Source organism: Hermetia illucens, chromosome 5 (assembly GCF_905115235.1).
Source record: "Hermetia illucens chromosome 5, iHerIll2.2.curated.20191125, whole genome shotgun sequence".
NCBI classification, from domain to species: domain Eukaryota; kingdom Metazoa; phylum Arthropoda; class Insecta; order Diptera; family Stratiomyidae; genus Hermetia; species Hermetia illucens.
This window is the reverse complement of record NC_051853.1, coordinates 90,652,164-90,671,599: the sequence shown is the minus strand read 5'-3', so window position 1 is coordinate 90,671,599 and position 19,436 is coordinate 90,652,164. Positions and strand designations below refer to the sequence as shown.

Below are 19,436 nucleotides of genomic sequence, written 5' to 3'. Positions count from 1 at the left end.
GGAATATTTCGTGTTAGTAGTCATGGAAATCAATGTGTTTCTATGGGTAGAACGCAAGGATATATGCTGTGTTTGTATAATGAATATTCGGGGGGAGTATTTAAGCTATCTATTTCAAAAGGCTTAATCTTGTCTTTCAACATGTGGCCCACAGTTTGAGGTAAGTGCGAAAATTAAGACAATACTTCATATATAATGTAATACATAATTATTTGAGGCACCTTTTAGGTAGACATCTGAAAAAAATTAATATGTAGCTAATTTTAGATTCTAATCAATAGCAACAGGCACAATATACAAAAAAAAATTGTAGAAGTTTGACCTTAGCACTGAAAAGCGACGAAGATTGATAGAGTCCTTCTGATTTTTTTAAGGAAATTGCCTAAAAACGCGATAGTGCTCATTTCTTTCAGTTTCAACATCGCGTCATCAACATTGTACTATTCAAAAGCCAGGAAATAAGTGACCCTTACTCCAATATTTCAGCACGAAAGAGATAAATTATGATTCACAAATGTTTACCTTATTAGCTCACTACTTATTCTAAGCAAAGTTTTGAAAAGATAATCGTAGTTAAGTTGCAGAGATTTATTGCAAAGAACAAAACCATTGCAGTTTTCACCATTGATATTCCACAACTTGTCAGATACATATCGAAAAGTTTCCTTTAGAAGCTACTAGATGTAAATTAACTTCTACATGTAATTGGTAGTAATGGTAGTCTCTCTTCATTAAAATTTGTTTTAATAGATGTCTCTTAAGGTTCTTATCTCAGGCCGATGTCTTTTGATATTTATACAGCCATTTGTCTGATTTAACAAACTAGTTGAGCGCTCTTCCTCTGCCGAGGAGGTATTTGCGCGAACTGATTCACTGATTCGGTATTGCTATAGTAGAATTGATCAAGTTTAAGCTTTCAAGTATGGAACTATCTAATGATCCAAAATTTTCCTCTTTGACAAGCACAGCAATGAAGTTTTATTTATAATGGGGACATACTTACTGAATTCGAAGTTTAACCTAAAATTGGCGATAAATGTTAAATTTTGGAAAAAGGATACAATCTAAGTGAACCGGATTTGTCACCGATGACCAACAGTTTCTGTACTGGATCATAAGCAAGGGCAGTTGGTGAATGCGGGAAGCCATGTCGAAATGTCTGAAAAGAAAAAAAAACGTAAGCTAATGTAACTTTCCAAAATGAATGATATTCAGATTATATGATATGGTTAGTAACTTCGCCTTTGTTGCCAAGTCTTGACTATTTTATTACACCCAAACCATTAAAAAAATTGATCGCAAATAATTGTTTTCAATCAGTGTCAGAATTTGTTTTGTAACGACTTATATAGACTGCGCGGTGGTCAAAAAACCATCTGAATTGACCAAGGTCCACTAATAGGGCAGAACTATCCCACAAACCTAGTAAAATAGCGAAATTAGTCGTGAAGTTCCGTGGCGAAAAGAAGTCCTTTTGGACATATCAAAAATGAAACCAGGAAATCGGACCTTAATATAGTTTTGTGTATTTTTTATGTAAAAATATACGAATGGGCAATTATCCAATTTTTACCTAGCTCGTAGTGTATATGCATATATGTATTATTTAAATTGTTCATTTTAGTGTGATTCATTCATTTGACATGTTAAGTCTTAGGGTTGCAGTAAATTTGCCCAAAAGAGACAATTTTGTTCTATTTCTAGTATGTTAGCAAGATTTCCACCAAACTTGGTGATATCATGCTCTATAGTGTAGCCTATATTACTGCAAAATTTGATGATTCTAAGATAAACTTAAGGGGAGTTTGCTGTCAATTTCTAAAAATTATACTAATAATAAATATATGAATGTACCATTATTAATTTTATTTATGCCGACACCACAAATTGGCATCTTTTTTAATATTTTTCAGTTAATTTGTTTCCGAAAACGGGTTTGCGAAAGAAATTATTACCTCCCAGTCCCTGTCTCCTTTTTGCATGAGATGTCAGTTCCGGAAAGTACTAATCGAAACCTTTCATTCAATACCCCACATGACTACATTCGGTGAAAATATTTAACACAACAGGTGCCATGGCGGAAAGGGGTTCGGAGCGCGCAATGAGGGTGGCGAGCGTATAATCGATTTTGCGGACACCCATGACCTTGTACTCATGAATACATGGTCCATCAAACGATTGTCTCATCTTCCTACATTTTATAATGGAAACAGTAAAACGCAAATCGATTATATTCTCATAAGACGCCGACATTTTACCAGCGTCACTGATAGCAAAGCCGTTCCCTCTGAGACCATTGCACCTCAACATTGGCCGTTGATTGCCGTCCTGCGAATTAAGCCACCGACAAAACAGCGTGAGGAACGCACTGGCCCGCGACGCATTAAATGGTAGCGATTTGGTGAGAAGAAAGAAGAAACGATCACTCATACGATTGCCGACCATTACGAATGTGGAAGAATCATTGAACCAAATGAAAGACACTATCCACAAAGCGGCCTCTGCAACCCTCGGGGTCACCAAGCCGGGTAAGCGGTACATCAACCGAGATACTTGGCTTTGGAATGATGATGTTGAAATGAAGGTCCGTGAAAAGAAACGCCTCTACCACGAATTTCTTGACGATAAAACGCGTGCTAACTGGCAAATTTTTAAGAATGCCAAACGGGAAGCAAAGAAAGCGGTCGCTGTCACCCGAGTGAACCATTACAAAAATCTTTACGATAAACTGGACACTCGGGATGGCGAGAGAGATCTGTATCGACTTGCTAAAAGTCGTAATGAACGGTACTTTGCTTACAAAACGTCGAGCCGCAACGGATAGATGGCGAGAATACTTCGAGCAGATTTCAACTGAAGAATTTACTCATCCTCCACAATTATTGCTGGCATTTGGACAAGTTCCACCTGTCAGCGCAACTGAAGTCGAGGAGGCAATAAAACGAATGAAATCAGGAAAAACCACAGGACCTGACGACATCTGAGCTCTGGAAAGCGAAGAGCTGGGACGCAACACTGTGGTGCAGTGAATTATGTAATCGGGTTATTCAAGAAGGAAGAACACCATCTGACTGGCAAGAAAGTACCACTGTTCTAATATGGAAAAGAAAAGTAGTCCAGCAGAATGTTCAAATTACCGTCCGATCCGATTACTTTCCCATACCATGAAGATTTTTGAATGCATTCTTGACAACCGTATTCGCGAAATTGCTGAAATAACCGTGAATCAAGCCGGATTTGTTAAAAACTGCGGAACTATTGACGCAATACACGCTGCGCGGTTACTCATGGAGAAACACGTGAGAAGCATCGCTCTCTTTACATCGTATTTCTGGATCTAGAGAAAGCGTGTGTGACCGTGTGCCACACGACTCATCTTGTATGCTTTACCACAACAGTTAGTGCCAGAAGAACTCGTGTGCTGGGTTCAATTGCTCTACCACGATCCGAAAAGTAGTTCGAAGTATGGCGGGTGTATCAAAACCGATTCGTGTCTCTGTTGGTGTTCATCAAGGAAGCGCCCTCTCACCACTCCTCTTTGTTCTTGTTATGGACACCGTCACACGGGGTATCCAACGTCCAGCGCCCTACACACTGCTTTATGCAGATGATGTTTTCCTAGCATCTGATAGCAAAAATGATCTCGAGCAACTTGTTTAAAAATGGAACGTTCGAATCATGCAACACGGTCTCAGATTAAATCTAAACAAAACTAAATTTTTGACGACCGATCCCCTTGAAACAGGCATAATCACTGTTAGCGGCAGTGATCTGCCCAAAACTGAGCGATTTAAATACCTCGGATCAACCCTATCAGCCAATGGAGAACTGGAATTGAAATGAAATTGCTTCATGCATTAACGCAACCTGGATGAAGTGGCGTTCCACAACGGTTCTTTGCGAACGACGTATCAACAAACGTCTTAAATCTAAAATTTACCGCAATATCGTCGGTCCTGTCGCCCTCTATGGTTCTGAATGTTGGCCAACTATAAAAGACAATGAACGACATCTTGCGGTAATGGGGACGAAGATGTTGTTCGTGGGAAAGTTGCGAGATGATATGGTCATGTAATTCGTACTAACGAGAATTCACTTGCCAAGATTGGTCTGAACATTGAAGTTGATGGTAAACTAGCAAAAGGCAGGCCGAACAATGGTGGCTTGATACGCTGGATGGGGATTTAAAAGCCTCAAGATTGCACCCAGATTAGGCATTCGATAGAGCCAAATGGCGAAACCAATCACGACGAGCCGACCCCGATTGTGAACGGGGCAAAGGCTGAAGAAAAAGAAGAATACGGAAGATGCCCAACATTCAAGCCTTAATATACAACCACAGATTATATGTGGCCGGAGTGGTTTGCTCTACGTTATGCGGCATCGGTTTGGAGGAAGTACTAGCGTGTGAGAGCAATCGAAGGAGAATAAACATAACTTACCGCTCATTGGCGTTACGGATGAGCAGCGCCTTCAGAACAGTTGTAGGGGGCAGTGCGTATTATTGCGGGAATGATGAATATTCCAACAAGTAAGGCACGTTCCCTGTATGAGAAAGGCATCATGAATCTACCCGAAAAGGATGCTGAATATCGAAAAGAAACAAGGCAGCAAGGCAAAAGTTGCTGGAAAAATAGCAGGAACGGTGGTTGACGCGTAGAGGGGTTTTAAGATTCCCCGTATTCAGGAGTGGATTCAACGACGGTACGGCGAGATATGATGAACTACCACCTGACAAGGGCCTGGTTGTTGCAATAAGTATCAATAAAGATTCAGGTTGAATGATTCCCCCTTTTACCCTGAATGCACACGTGAGGACCCTAAACATGTCATGTTTCACGATTCCGTTCAGAGAGGTGGAATTTCAAAGACTCTCTGAAAATCAGCATAAACATTCAGAACATCACCAGGCAAATTCTGAAATCGAAGCCAATTAGTGGGCGGTGAATTCCGCAATCAAAAGGATTCAAGTACAAAGAGGGCATGAATAGCATAAGGTTTGTTCACTAAAAACGGTGTCCTCTTCGCGAATTACTGCTTTGCGGTAGTTCCGCGGGGGAGGAAGAAAGAGAAAGTGGAGGTAGTTTTAGTGGGTGAGAATTCCAGATACTGCTGGAGCCTGGCGAGACAGTGTCTTCCTAAGATTTCCACACCAGCCATAAAAAATAGACCGGCAAGCAGACATTGAATTTATTTTAATAAAGCTATGTTTAGGTGAAACATTAATCCTTCCGCTTCACACGAAACTTTAAAAAGACCTCTCTTCAATAAAACCTAAGGATTGAAGCACGAACATTTCCACTTCCATATGTGATATTGGAAGCTACAACGAGCGGAGAGGGGACTACAATCCTCCATTCCTGACAAGTAGGCGCTCTATCCACTTCTTCAACATGACACAGAAGTAGAAACCTTTTATTTTGCACGGTTCTTTCTTGCTTGGTTTCAGAAAGTTATTCGAATGAAAAGTATGGCGGACTTCCACATATAGAACATAAGTACAGTTTCCAATTTCCAACCAAATGCCTGCAGTCTATTAGCTTCTTCCTGTCCACAAGGCAGAAAGGGTCAATACCTGTGCGTCGATTTTTTCAACCAAAAACTCACACAGCACAACTTCTCAGCCTCCAATCGACATCTGCGATGCTTCCCCGGGGGAGGTCCGGACTTCAACCTCAAAACAATTTCCAACACATGACACAAATTTGATGGCATGCAGCTCATGAAAAGTTAGGAAACTCTACAAGCTGGGATGGGAAAGGGGAACATTTGCTTGTGGGAAGAAGGCGTGCAAAACAAAGTTTGGAAAATCACGTCAAGTACACGTTCATCCTAGCTAGGAACAAGCTATTGCCTCTCTATCCGGACTGAAACCTAACAAACGATGGGCCTAATGTCTGGCCCATGTTGGGCGCCACTTGTAAAGATTGTTGAGATTGTGAGAATTAACAAAACAACTAATAGGGCAAGGCTATATCAAAAGCCTAAAGAAGTTGCGTAATTTAGCAGCTCCCATTAAGGGTTATGTCGATACGGGCTTGCACATCTCTGTGCTAGCCAATATTCGAAACGTGTAGGGAGAGGGGGTTTGTCCTTGATCCGGTACGACAAAATCTAAAATTTTATTTATTAAGATAACGCGTGAAGTTAAAACAACGACTGCGCGAAATAAAAATCTGGGCGGAGGAAGCATAAATTGAAGATGTGATTTGTCGTGGACCTTCCATTTCGATCGTGGATCTTCCATTTACTACCAAAGTTATAGCATCAAAATCAATGAGGCGGAAACCAATTTTTACTTCCTTCTAAAAATTTAAATATCTTGCATCTAGATATCCACATAAAAAAGTCAAACATTTGAAGGGAGGGAAGTGAACACAGTGAGCAAATAAAAGTAGATTCAATTTTTAAGGAATTTGACATGGGGGTCCTTATTTTATTAAGGGACACAACTAGTGTGGGTTGCTTAAAGAAGGTAGTTTTTGGGTTTTTTTTTTCAAAAAATAAATGGGTCCAATGTTTTGAAATTTTGAGGGGAATTTTAGACAGTTAATGTGTACATGGTGAAAATTTGGAAAGAAAATATTCAATCGCCGGAAAACTATCCATGATCTCCAATTCCCCCCCTCCCCCTGTTGCAGTTTTTTTTATTTCACAGTGCGTGAAATCATAAATTTAAAAAAGTTCAGAGGTATTGCATTGTATAGACAATTGTGAAAAAAAATAATAAAATGTTTGTGTTAAAAAAAATTAGAATTTTGCAGAAAAATCTGATGCTTTTTGGCATGGCAAACTTACATTACATCGATATGTTACTGAGTTAGAAAAGCAAATTTTGAAAATGTAGTTTTGAAGAAAACGCCATCAAAGGTAAAAGTACCGATTTCATTGTTGTAAAGTGATAAATATATGCGAAAAATTCCTGGCATTATTACTTACATCTGTGTATGTGGTCCCTAATACTATTATAATTATTTACGACGCCCCCCTAACTCGAACAACAAGTTACACACCAGCCGCTCAGATAGCGCACATTTATAACCGAGGAGCAGTTATTATTAGAAGATTGTAACTCAAAAATTAGTTGAGATACAATCTTTAAAATTTTATGTTTTTTAAAGTATAAACTATCGAACATTGCACACTAGTTGTGCTCCTTAAAGTTCAAAGAAAAAATATCTTTCATTTGTTATTAAAGAGGAGCATACAAACACAGGAACGAATCAATTTTCAAGAAAAACTTGTTTGGAATCAAAAAGCTACGTGTACTCATCGCTCGCCTATTCGGCGATCTACCAAATTCGTCTATGTTTCATGGGTAGAGGTCAATCGAATGACCGCTACATTTATCTTACAGCCACATTAACTATTCATGTGGTTAACGAACTATCATATAAAGTGTGGTCTTGCATAAAATATATCACACACAAATTCTACTACTCTAAAAAAAGTCGAACTAAGCCCATTGCTCTATACGCCTCCTATAACCTGTGGAATATCAGCTCTAGGGTGTTCAATGTCACGTAGGTGAATTCGATGTTTGAACCGCCATTGCTTCAAAAAAAGCTTCATAATCTAAAAACTCAACTTTATTAGAATAACGTCATTCAGTTTATCAAAAACGCAAAACACTAGAAAGTAATATTTGCAGCTCCATGTTTCCAGTTTTCCAATTAGTCCTGGTTGAAATCTACCGGTTTTGCACGGCAAAGGATAAAATTCATTTATTCATGATAACTTGAATTGGCAAAACAGATGGAAAGATAATCCAAAAATGAATTGGGTGCTTTGAAGTTCTATCCCTCAGATTATCTTCTACTTCGGAATTCATTGTCAGTTTCCAAACGAAACCCTGAAACGTAAACATCCATCGACCTCGTACTAAACCTATCACGGGAAGCAAACTAGCGATGAAAATTATTCATATCATGACTAACTTCAATCATAGATCGAAGTCGTAAATTCTTCACAAACCAGCGAACTCCAGTTGCAGTTGGTCAGCAACGTTTCCATAAGCTCATGTATGGGTGAATATACACATTAATCCTCAGCTGAAAGGATTCAGACATATTACACAGATAACATCCCCCAGCCAAACGGTTAGTACTTTGTATAATACATCTCCTGTTCAAAATTGCAGAAATACCTTTTGCCAGAGTTGCTGCCGGTAGCCCTGGGAAGGCACTCTAGAATTGGGACAGTAAAGATGTAAAATTTGCAGAAATATATAATGCATTCGCATTTGCATCTCTTTCCGTTAAATCGGAAAGTGGAAGTTCCGGCAATTTCCTCTGAAATGGATTCCCATTTACATGGACGGTTCCCTGGAATCCAGAAGGATGACGATGATAATGGTAATGCCGTTCCTCTTTGACATCTTCTGCAACCCATTTAAGATGCACGAGGACATTGTTCCGCACTTAATGAGGTAACCATAGCATCGCAATTGAATTGCTGGCGATGATCCTGTGGTAAAATGCGGTATGGGTCCATTTTATTCATAAAACCTTTAAAAGAGAACGAATTTTAATTTTCAAAGCCACGTTTCTGCTATAATTCTAGACTGAAAATGTGCTCTCTTATGAGTTAGATATGAAACTGCTCCTTAGGATCATCCCAAAGTAATTCTCTGTACAGACCATGGGAGCATAGTATCAAAAATGAAAAAAAAAAACACATAAAGGATGTGCTTAACGGAAAAACGGTGGAGATTTCCGAACAACTAAATTAATGTTGGTGCAATAAACGACATACTACCTTGATCAAAAATTCCTGTTTATTCTGAAAATTCAAAACACACAATCAACGATGACGCCTCCAAAGTAATCTTCTTTGATTGCAACGCACTTATGCCAGCGCTTGAACCAATCCTCGAAACATTGTGTGAAACAAAAATTTATTAGAATCTATTCAATGTCTGTCTATCTGTCACACTCGATTTACTCGGAAACGACTAAACCAATTGTCATGTAATTTGGCGAGAATTTGTGGTTTGTAAATCCTTTTACATACAACGGGTGGGACTATTTAGGCTTAAGAGGGCTCCCCATTTTTTTCCACAGAATATGTGTGTGTGGGATCAAATGAAAGAGCTCACTTAGTGCTTCCCGAAACTAATGATATCTTTAATATTGGGTGGAACATAGGGGAGCGAGGGCTCAAAACGTGTGCCCCAAAAAACTTAACATGTTTCGTTCTCAGAACTGATCCAACCGAAAAATCAGAAGATAATTACAATGATGCATCCATACCAAAATCTAGCCCTCGAAATACATCCCATTTCGTCATCTGCTTAAATAAAGTAAACAATAATACATTACCATATTTTGGAAATTGATCCGAAAACGTCCCTTAAGTTCACTTAGAAACACAAACCTTGATACGATTATAAGCAATAATATAATGCATAAATTTGGAAGGCTTCAAAAAAACCCAACTATTATTAATAAAGTTATAGAAGGTGAAAATTGTGTGTTTCACGTGAATTCATCGCACTCGAAGACATGTATGACGTCATCATCACGTAAAGTGAAATTAAATGGACGGCGAAGTTTGCGTTTGGGAATACATATGTATATCAAGGAATATTTTGAAGGAGCTATTTTGATTTCACTGAGCAAAAAAAAATGTTAAATCCACGAGTTATGCCCACAACTCCTTTCGTTTTCCGAAAGCTGTTACTGCTGTCGATAAAAACCGTGAGTATCAACTTTTTTTGACTAAAAACTTGGTGTCCCGACTCATTTGTTGCACGTCATCCACTAGCCTGATGTTTGTACATCTCTTCTGTAGTTACGACGCATTTGATGAATAAACCCATTTCAACGCGCAACTGAATCCGGTTTTAATGCAAAATTTAATACAAACCCGTTGTTACAAATTCAATTCAATTTTGAAACACACACATAGATAGATGTACTCAACATGGTGTCACTTCCACTACCGCTGAATTATGGCGAGAAAGGGAGGGAGGGAATATTAGTAATAGATGTGGCCCAGCCTAAAAAATATATAAATTGATTCAATAAGAGTGGCATGCGATGATAATTCCGGGAAGCAGAATATGACTCTCATTTTTGGGCTTCCTATAATCTCTATGAGTGGAGGAGGAGTATGGACATCAAAATGCTTGCGTATTTCCTGCTGTTGGAAAGATAATTGATAAAAGAATATTGCAACACATGAAGAATCAGCACAGAAGCCTAATCTATAAAAAGAAGTGTGATTTCCGCCCTCGATCCTCTGGAAAAACTATGAACTGTTCTTAGTTCCAGTAATACATAAATTTACAAATATGGGTGACATTTTTCATATCGCCATGACCCAGGGATATGAAGAAAGTACTCCTGAACATTGATTCCTTCCTCAAATAACTAAACTTTTGCCGGGCCATTGACTCTAGCAAAACCGCTGTGGATATCCGCGATCGTTATGGGGTTGCACCGATCGTGGAGAAATTACGAGAGAGGCGTCTTCGATGGTATGGTCACGCAATTCGTGCTAACGAGAATACACTTGCCAAGATTGGTCTGAACATTGAAGTCGATGGTAAACGACCAAAAGGCAGGTCGAAACAACGGTGGCTTGCCACGCTGGATAGGGATTTAAAAGCCTCAAGATTGCACCCACATCAGGCATTCGATAGAGCCAAATAGCCAAACCGATCACGACGAGCCGACCCCGCTTGTGAACGAGACAAAGGCTGAAGAAGAAGAAGAAAACACACCAACACTTTTTATATCCGACATCGATACCCAAGATCTGTAAACGGTCTTGAAATCAACATTAAGTTGAAGCTATTTGGGAAAAGTATGTGGAAAACGATTTCCATTGTCAGACACCCGCGGATGTGTAGATTAGAAAGCGAAAGTTTCAGTGGAAAGTCATGATAAAGGTGGAAGTAGCAAGAAGAGTTCCGTCTATTTTCCTTTTTTATTGAAATTTATATTTCAGGTTACCGAGAAAACCCTGTGACCGGCTACGATTGGTGGCCGTGTCGTTTTAGAACTATATAGGTCTTGCAGAAAACTGAAAGAAGATAGCACATTTCTCAGAATGTCTGAAAGGAGATGAAGGACAATGCCAGGAATTGTTAGCGATGATGGGTGGACGTGGTTAACACGCTATGCGCCACATAAGGTCTTACGCAACAAACTAAGCCTATATTCAACGAAGCTAATTAAATACTAATCGTGAAAAGCGACTAAAAAATTGAAAGGACCCAAGGTGCTCTAGACATATATTCAATTGCTAAATAAAAGAAACATCGCGAGGTAACAAAAAGTGTGTAATGGTGGTTTGGAACTTCCTTGAATTGCTATAATACGTTTAATAACGCTAACTAATGATCCCGCGCGACGGTTGCATTAGTTGAACGTCAGCGTCCTGACTCTATTACCCTAGATTGGAATCCCGGTCGTTTCGGATGCCTGTCATCAGAAGGCGAAATTGGCAGTGCATAAGTCAGTCATTAAAAGGCGTCTTTTGCGCATTTTGCCTTGCCCAGAATAGGCGAAAGATCTAGGGCAACTTACTGACCTAGGGCTAAATGGTACAGAACAGAGGAGAGGAAGGCTGCAGAGCCACATTGCCAAGAACAGACAGTGATGACACGAACATGTTGTTGGCACACTATGTGCACATAGGAGATTTATGATAATTAGATATATTAAGGTACTGCCGTACTAAGTACTGAGTTCAAAACCTAATTTTATGCAAGTGTCTCCCTATTGCCGAAATGTTGCTTCTATTGAAATTATTGCCCATTCAAATAAATTTAAGGTGAAACCTAACCATCAATTTGGATTTTGTGGATAACAGGGAATTATTGAATAAAAGCATCATTTAGTGGATGCAATATCAAACTAATTTGAAGAAAAGAGGGGCGAGATAGTTCTTAACATATAACGGATCACGAAGATGTTGCGTTGGACTACTAACGTGACACGCTTTGATCATATTCGAAATGATGATGTATATCCGCGATCGATATGAGGTTGTACTGATCAGAGAGAGAGGCGCATTCGCTGGCAGGGTCATGTTATCATATTAGCGCTAACGAGAATTCACTTCACAAGATTGGTCTGAACATCAAAGTCGATGATAAACGACCATAAGGACGACCGAAACAATAGTCGCTTGATACGCTAGATTGTTTGTCCGTCCTGATAAGAAAACGTAAAGCCATTTTCGCCTAATATTTTTGAAGTTTGAGTGCTCAGTCCTGAACGAGGGGTCCCTGGACCAAGAAAGGAGAGAGTAAGCTGCTCCCCGTTTGGTCCGGTCCGCCATCAAATGGAAGCGGACTCAGGACCCCTCAATCCTTAAACAAAATATATTCATCAACAGCTTAGGAAAGAAAAACTGCGAAGAAAACAAGAAACGGAGAGAACCACAACGATTTGCAGTTAAGACCCGATCTATTCCCGCGACACAATACTTTTTGCAGTCCCATTGGAGCAGTGGAAGGAGAAGGTGTTTTTAGTGGATAAGGGTCTTACATAACTGTATAGCAGGAATTAGCAGTAGGTTTCCATCTAGAACTCGCCGCAACATTGAGCACCTTTCCAGAATGGTGTACTTCTGCATAGTTTGATCCAGAACAACTAGGGAAGTCATTGGGTACAACATCTGTAGCTGACAATATTACGGAAACTACAACCACTTTCTCGAAAATTTTTATTTTCATTTCCCGAGCCAGTGGCTCATAGTTCACCTTCTTCCCCACGCATTTCCAGTCAATATTACTATTATGGGGGATAGCAAAATCAATAATATACGCGGAGCGTCAACCGACAGTACGTCACACTTGTTGTGCGGTATAGATTCTGTAGTACCCGTAATTTGTAAACAAAACACAGACTATTAAATTATTCAACAATATTTATTTTGTCATCTTCAAAGTGGGCTTCATCTTACGCAGGTGCTAATAACTTTTCTATTTTTCGAACCATTTTCCGTAGACGATTTTCGGTATAGCTTTCAGTTCCTCCAACGAATTTTTCTTTTGCGGGTTGCGGCTCGTTTTTGCTCTGCCATACTGATGACTGTAGACTTATTTTTGTAAAATTCATAGAACCATATCACCAGATACTATACTTTCCATGAATGTAAGATACAAATTGACACGATTTAGCATGCCCATTGAGATCTGTTTACTAATCTTTTTGAAGAACATTCAACTCTTTTGCAATAAGTCTACCGGCGACACGTGCCATGCTCAAATTATCAACTAAAATCGAACGAAATGACCCGTGAGAGATCTCGAGGTGTCGTCTTACCTCTCTTAAGCAGAGATGTCGATTTTAGCTTCATCATAAAAATTGTAACGCACTATCGATATCGATCTGCTGTTACGAAACTATTATAATTGATAGATTATTTTTAAATGGAGATGTACAAAAGAAATATTAGAAAAATCCTTAGTGCGGTTTATTTAAATTAAAAATTCCGGGTATTTTTTTGATAGAATGTATGGCGATCCGTTAGAATTTGCTGATCCTAATACATGCTGTAAGTAGAACTACCGAGTACTGCACCCGCTCTTTTATCATAAGTTTTTGATAAGCTTGAATGGCGACCACGCTGTCCTGAATGTCAGAAATAAATCCCTCCGTCTTAGCGAGGAGTTCCCCAATACACAGCCGTCCGACAAATGCAGATCGACAAACGGCTACCAGAGGCTACAGACTACAGAGGTACATTGCCTTTGATTTCAATTCATCGATCCCATCTTGGTCTCACTTCCCCCCACTCAGAGGATTGAAAGATTGGTCTCTCAAATTAAGTGGAATCAGCTCGCAATCTACCCTACGACCCGTTGCACGAAGGGAACTGGTTTGCTCTTTGCTGAAAAAATTAGCGGATAGCGAGTTGACTTGGCGCTGATGCTGTGGCGCAATGTCAACCGTGCCCCTGCCTCCAATATGAAGTAATTTCATACTCTCCACGGGAGAATTTGGGTGATGGATTCTGGATTTGGACGTATGTGTATCCAGATCGGTGCAGACTTTTTGGAATCGGTCCCGAAACTCAGCCGGACAATGATGAAAAATGCTTCGGCGAATACTGAAACTCTTGCCCGCAATGCGGTGTGGTATTATTGATGTCGCCGCTTCTGCCACCATTGACTCTTGGTCACCAGTTTTCACGATGGCCTCAAGACGAACTTGCCCCCTGATAACGACCGGGATTGTGCTGCAGTTTTGTTTTTATTCTAATCTTTATTTTAGGATATTAATTGTTTGTTTTGTTAGTATTTCTGTTTTTTACTTCTGGCGTTTTATTTGTGTTGTTTTTGTTTATCACAACTTAAGTTCTTTTCTTATGGTTACTTGGGGCTGTTTACTTTTTGACTGAAGAAGAAATTATTATGGATTCCTTGGATTCCTGCAGCTAATTCTTTATTTTGACCATCCTCTCGTCCACTTTCCCTTAACTTCCCGCTGGATTCACTTAGTTTCAAGGAGCATCTTTAATTGCAAAAGTTAAGGCAGGAGAAATATTTTCTACCGATCACTGCGTCCGGGTCACGAGCTTTGCGGCCCCACGTGGCACGACACTTCACGTGCATAGTGTTCGCGTAATGTCGTGTGTTTTGTATATGAAGTCGGTATGGGACACAGTTTTCCTCCATATTCCGGAGATTAATCAACAAAGAGGCGTGCAAGCGCATGTCGACCGAACACTTTAATAGAGCCGCATCTATGTACTGATCAATTTTGAGATTATCTTTAATTTTTGCGAAGGGCTCTGCCCCCGTGATCATGGATAACACAATTGCAATGGCAATTTCGCAATTCTACTACTACTAGTCGTTTAATATTCTGGAAAAAATATTTTCTTCACATTGTCAGCAAAGTCAGAAGCCAACGACCGTATTGGCAAAATAGAGTCCTGGAATCTATTGCATGATGCTCCTGTAGGCTCTTTTCCTACAACTTCCTGACTGTATTGGACAATTTTCATATCTTCACAAGGATATAACTCAGTATTGTATCGTACGCGGAATATCCCATTCAACCATATCTACTGGTTTTTGCGAGTTATTTGTGAATGTTCATGACTCACAGGTCTTGTATGGTAATTGTTTTTGATTCTGACTTTACTGTTAGGACGAATGAGGAATATGTTTTATCCTCTTATCAAATTTGCTGCTGACTTCTCCCTTTACCAAAGTTCAACCTAAGATATGTGTAGTAACCGACATGCTTCAGGTTATAGTCTCGCAAATTCAGATTTTACCTAAATAATTTATTTAATTCGGTTTAGATATGGATTTTCATTTTTGATTCTTTAATTTTCACCCCACTTCCTTCTGAATCTGGGCCCAAAAACTTCTTGTTAGAGTAAAGTATTGACAATGTGCTTTTATCAAAATGCTTACCGGGAGTTGGAAATGATCTGGTAAAAATCAACGTTATAATCTGAAAATTTTGCCTGGATATGTTTTATAGATATCCACCAATAGTAACGTCTACTCGACTTTTTCACTCGTTGCTTTATTGAAATTCTCCTGCAGTTATTGCAACATCTCCGTTTTACCCCTTTCCCTTTTTTTTAAATGCTAACTTTTGTCAGTAAATATCAACTAATTTGAGCTAAACGCAAATTTTGTTCGTTTAAACATTCGAGACTGAAATCAAGTTTGTATCTCGAATTTTTCTGGAGCGGCATCAGATAAACATTTCTAGAATCATATAATCAGTCAGATAAGTCATCTCTTTTCGGCCATGAGTATTGCAGACCAATCCATATCACACCGTACCCAATTTTATTTCTAAAGTTCACTCCAGGCTGCGCTCCATTAGCATGTACATACGAAATACCTAAAAATGTATCGTCTCAGCGTCAGATGAGCATCTACTTAAGTAAAACATTTTCTCAATTTTCTACAGAAAACCATTTTGATTCTAAGAACTCGCATACGAACCCATTACTTCCCTTGCATTTCACTTGAGGTAATCAGATTAAGAGGTACTCTAATATCCGAACTGTTTTCCTGGCTTTCATGTACTCGACTTAACAGGGAATAAATAATCCAAATCAAATTTGCTCCCCCTTCGGCAAGGCTTTGCCAGGATTCCTTCAATGCCATTCCTGGAGTGAACTCAACGTTTCTACGAAGAGGAAACATACCCAAACCGGATTTCATGCGAAACAGGATGCAATTTCGTAATGAATTCTAGCCAATATTCGCATGCATGGGTATGTTTCTAACAATCCTTCAACGTCTATGCATGGATATGAAATATCTTTTCATCTGAAAAATTCTGTAAATGTTTCAGATAATTTCCTATCTCGGGTAGAACTAAAATCCGTTTGGGTTAATGGAATGTTCCAGCGGTAAGGATTTCTGGGAAGTATGTTGTCATTATTACTTAACTTTCCGAATTCCAATTTTAATTAGTTTTAATTGGAAATAGTTTATTATGGCGGGTTGTCGGGTTGGTGGTGGCGTCAAATAATATTAATTAAACCTTCAAAGGAAAAAGTTCAGGAGAAATTCATCCGATCCGAAAGTGTACGCTAGTTTCTCTGTTAAAAAGCTCATATTGGAGGAGCTATCTGAAAAAAGTATGTTCAACCAAAGAAACAAAATTTATTAATTTTCTGCTCCTCCTGTTGCAGGAGTTATTCAACGATTTTTATTTAAAAACTAATGAATCTAGTGTTAAACATACCGATGAAGTTAAGGGTTTTATAAGTATGGCAAAAGCTACGTAAATCTTTGTTTACAAAACTTCGCTCTTCTTTTCTGCTTATCTCACATAAAGACAGTTGCGCAAAATCTTGAAACAAGGTATAGTGCCTTCTGAAGTGAGATTGTATTCCCATCACAATGACGTTATTTCCGGAGACCTATTCACTGCCATTTTGGGTATTAAAAAGTGACTCTGGTTGTGGAAATTTCTTACAATATTATACTCACTCTGAGTATGAAACGCTCACGAAGACGAAGAATCTAAGTATAATCTTGCTTTTGCTTTTCGCTAATTTATTATCCTTGCATATACCGATATTTCGGGAACAGCTTCATCAGTACTCAAGAATCTTAAGACTGCCGAAAAGTAAAAGCAAATCTTCGAATCGAAGAATATTTAAAACCCCAGGTTTACCAAATTTAATACCAGAATTGGCTTGTGGACAATTTTCATTAAGTTCAGCTAATACAGCTGGACATTGTTCCTGGCAGCTAACCAGGTCTATTCCAGCTCACAAAAACTGTCCCAGCCGAAAGGTCTCAACATAAAGTCCAAGCTCCTACACCACAAGGCAATGATATTGCCAGTTCTCATTGTATTTCTCAGAAACTTACCAAGAAAATTGAGAACTCTTAGCTGCGTTCGAGAGGAGAGTTCACGGAAGAATTTTGAGCCTTTGTAGCAGGATGGACGATTCCACAGCCTATATATCGATGAAATCTATGAGCTATATCACGACCGATTTACTGTGATTGTGGATAAAACCCATAGGCGACGATGGGCGCGTCACCTAATCCGTATAGATGAGGATGATCCAGCACGGAAAACCCATCTATGGTAGAAAAAAATACGTGGTCGATCCTGTTTTAGATGGAATTCGAAAGTTTCTTATTAACGCAGGTCTATACCGGACCCCAGTTGTTGTGCTGTTGATGATGATGATAAATACAGATGCTCCCCACTCTAACGGCATTAGGTGAAACTGGTTTGTTAAATAGAATCGTCGGGTAGTCCTGGGCATGAATGATATTTGTTAGGCGTTGCAATTGGTCAAAGCGGTAAGCTCGGAAAAGCCGAAATTGAGCATAAGACTCTAAGACAGTGCCCTACGGCAGAGACAAAAGCGGAACGACAGAAGAGGCTTAGCGAAACTTTGGAGCCACGAGGTGTTGGGGAACGTAATTTTTGTTGTAATTCCACCGGTGTTTTCGAGGTTAATGGGGTGTACCTGTAATGTCAGAAGCTGTAATTGTTGCAATAACAGAATGAAAACATTAATCAAGTTACAGAACAAGAAGATGAGGAAAGGAGGGGATGAATAAAAAAAAGAAGAAGAATCTATGGAAGAATTGGTTGGAAGGAAGAGAAAAAATGGCGTAAGGCAGCAAGAGGCAAACGTTGTTGAGGGCCAGGAAAAAGCGATAATTTCTCTCAGAGCAAAAAGCGATAACTTCTCTCAGAGCAAAAAGCGATAACTTCTCTCAGAGCAAAAAGCGATAACTTCTCTCAGAGAAGAGAGAGAAGATATAAGTATATGGGAGGATGTTAAAAACGTAAAGTTGTCAAAATTGAAAATCTTAAGAGAAATTTTCACTCAAAAGTCAAAGATTTGTATGTCTCCTATCCATTCCTTTGTAGAGTATAGGGCATCCAAACAGTCTCTTCTTCACATTTATATTTTTTGATTTTTTCTGTTTGAATTTCAATGAGACTTTACTTCAAGCTAGTAATTTTAACAATTTCACATTTAATGCCGTGATATGCTTATGTAAAATACTGTAAACTTATCCACATTATCATTGCCTACTATGTAATATTTTCTCTAAAATACTGTAAATTCATATGTACCGGCCTACTAAGTATAGGTAAAAATTGTATAAAATAGGAAATATGAATTAAAAATACATAGTTCGTTGGAACTATCAAACACAAGCCTAACGTGTTTTATTCTGTGGAGTCCAGGCAATTTGCTGCTCCCAAAATTTACACTGCTTGACTAGATCATTGTGGAGTTCAGGCAATTGCTGCTCCAATAGCTGGTTAGTCTGGAGTTTTGGCACTTAGCTGCTCCGACTAACCATAAATTAATTTACAAAGAAAGAAGAGTAAGGGATTGCCAAGTGGACTGGCAACAACCACATAAGGTGGCACATCACACTTACAGCAGCGGACAACACAAAAGACGAACACAGACATGCATGACGACCCGAGTTAATGAGATGAAAAGGATGAAATTTAACGTAATCATGTACAATTGAGAGGATACATCCAGTCACAATACAACTGCTGGCTCTATTTGTATCTTTTTAAGGAAGTATGTAGTAGTATGAAGCTCGAAATTTTAACGTTATTTTAATATTTTTTTTTTACAAGAAAACAATTGTTGTCCGGATAGCTGAGTGGTTAGAGCGCAAGGCTGTCGTACGGAAGGTCGCGGTTCAAATCTCGCTGGTGGCAGTGGGATTTGCATCGTGATTTGACGTCGAATAGCAGTCCACTCAGCCGTGAATGAGTACCTGAGTCAAATCAAGGTAATAATCTTGGTCGAAATACGTAAAGAAAAAAAAATCTATTTTTGAAATCATCACACTGCACTACCACCCTAAAGAAGTATAAGATAAATAAGATAAATCTAAACTGATTGCATGCCGATCGGAAGGGTAATCAAGAATAATGGAGATGAATAATTTACATTGGATGATTGAGGACTGGATATCCGGGAGTTGACAAAAA

The 19,436-nt window shown here is 39.0% G+C and overlaps 1 protein-coding gene across 8 annotated transcripts in view; it reads right to left on the bottom strand.

Annotated features, from left to right (window-relative positions):
- Positions 1 to 19,436, bottom strand: part of LOC119656582 (syntaxin-binding protein 5) — an 863,788-nt gene that overhangs the window by 293,943 nt on the left and 550,409 nt on the right. For all 8 annotated transcript variants that reach the window (XM_038062976.1, XM_038062975.1, XM_038062977.1 and 5 more), the window contains exon 3: positions 1,062 to 1,159. In XM_038062976.1, coding sequence (XP_037918904.1) covers positions 1,062 to 1,159 — 98 coding nt within the window. The remainder of the gene's footprint in view (positions 1 to 1,061; positions 1,160 to 19,436) is intronic.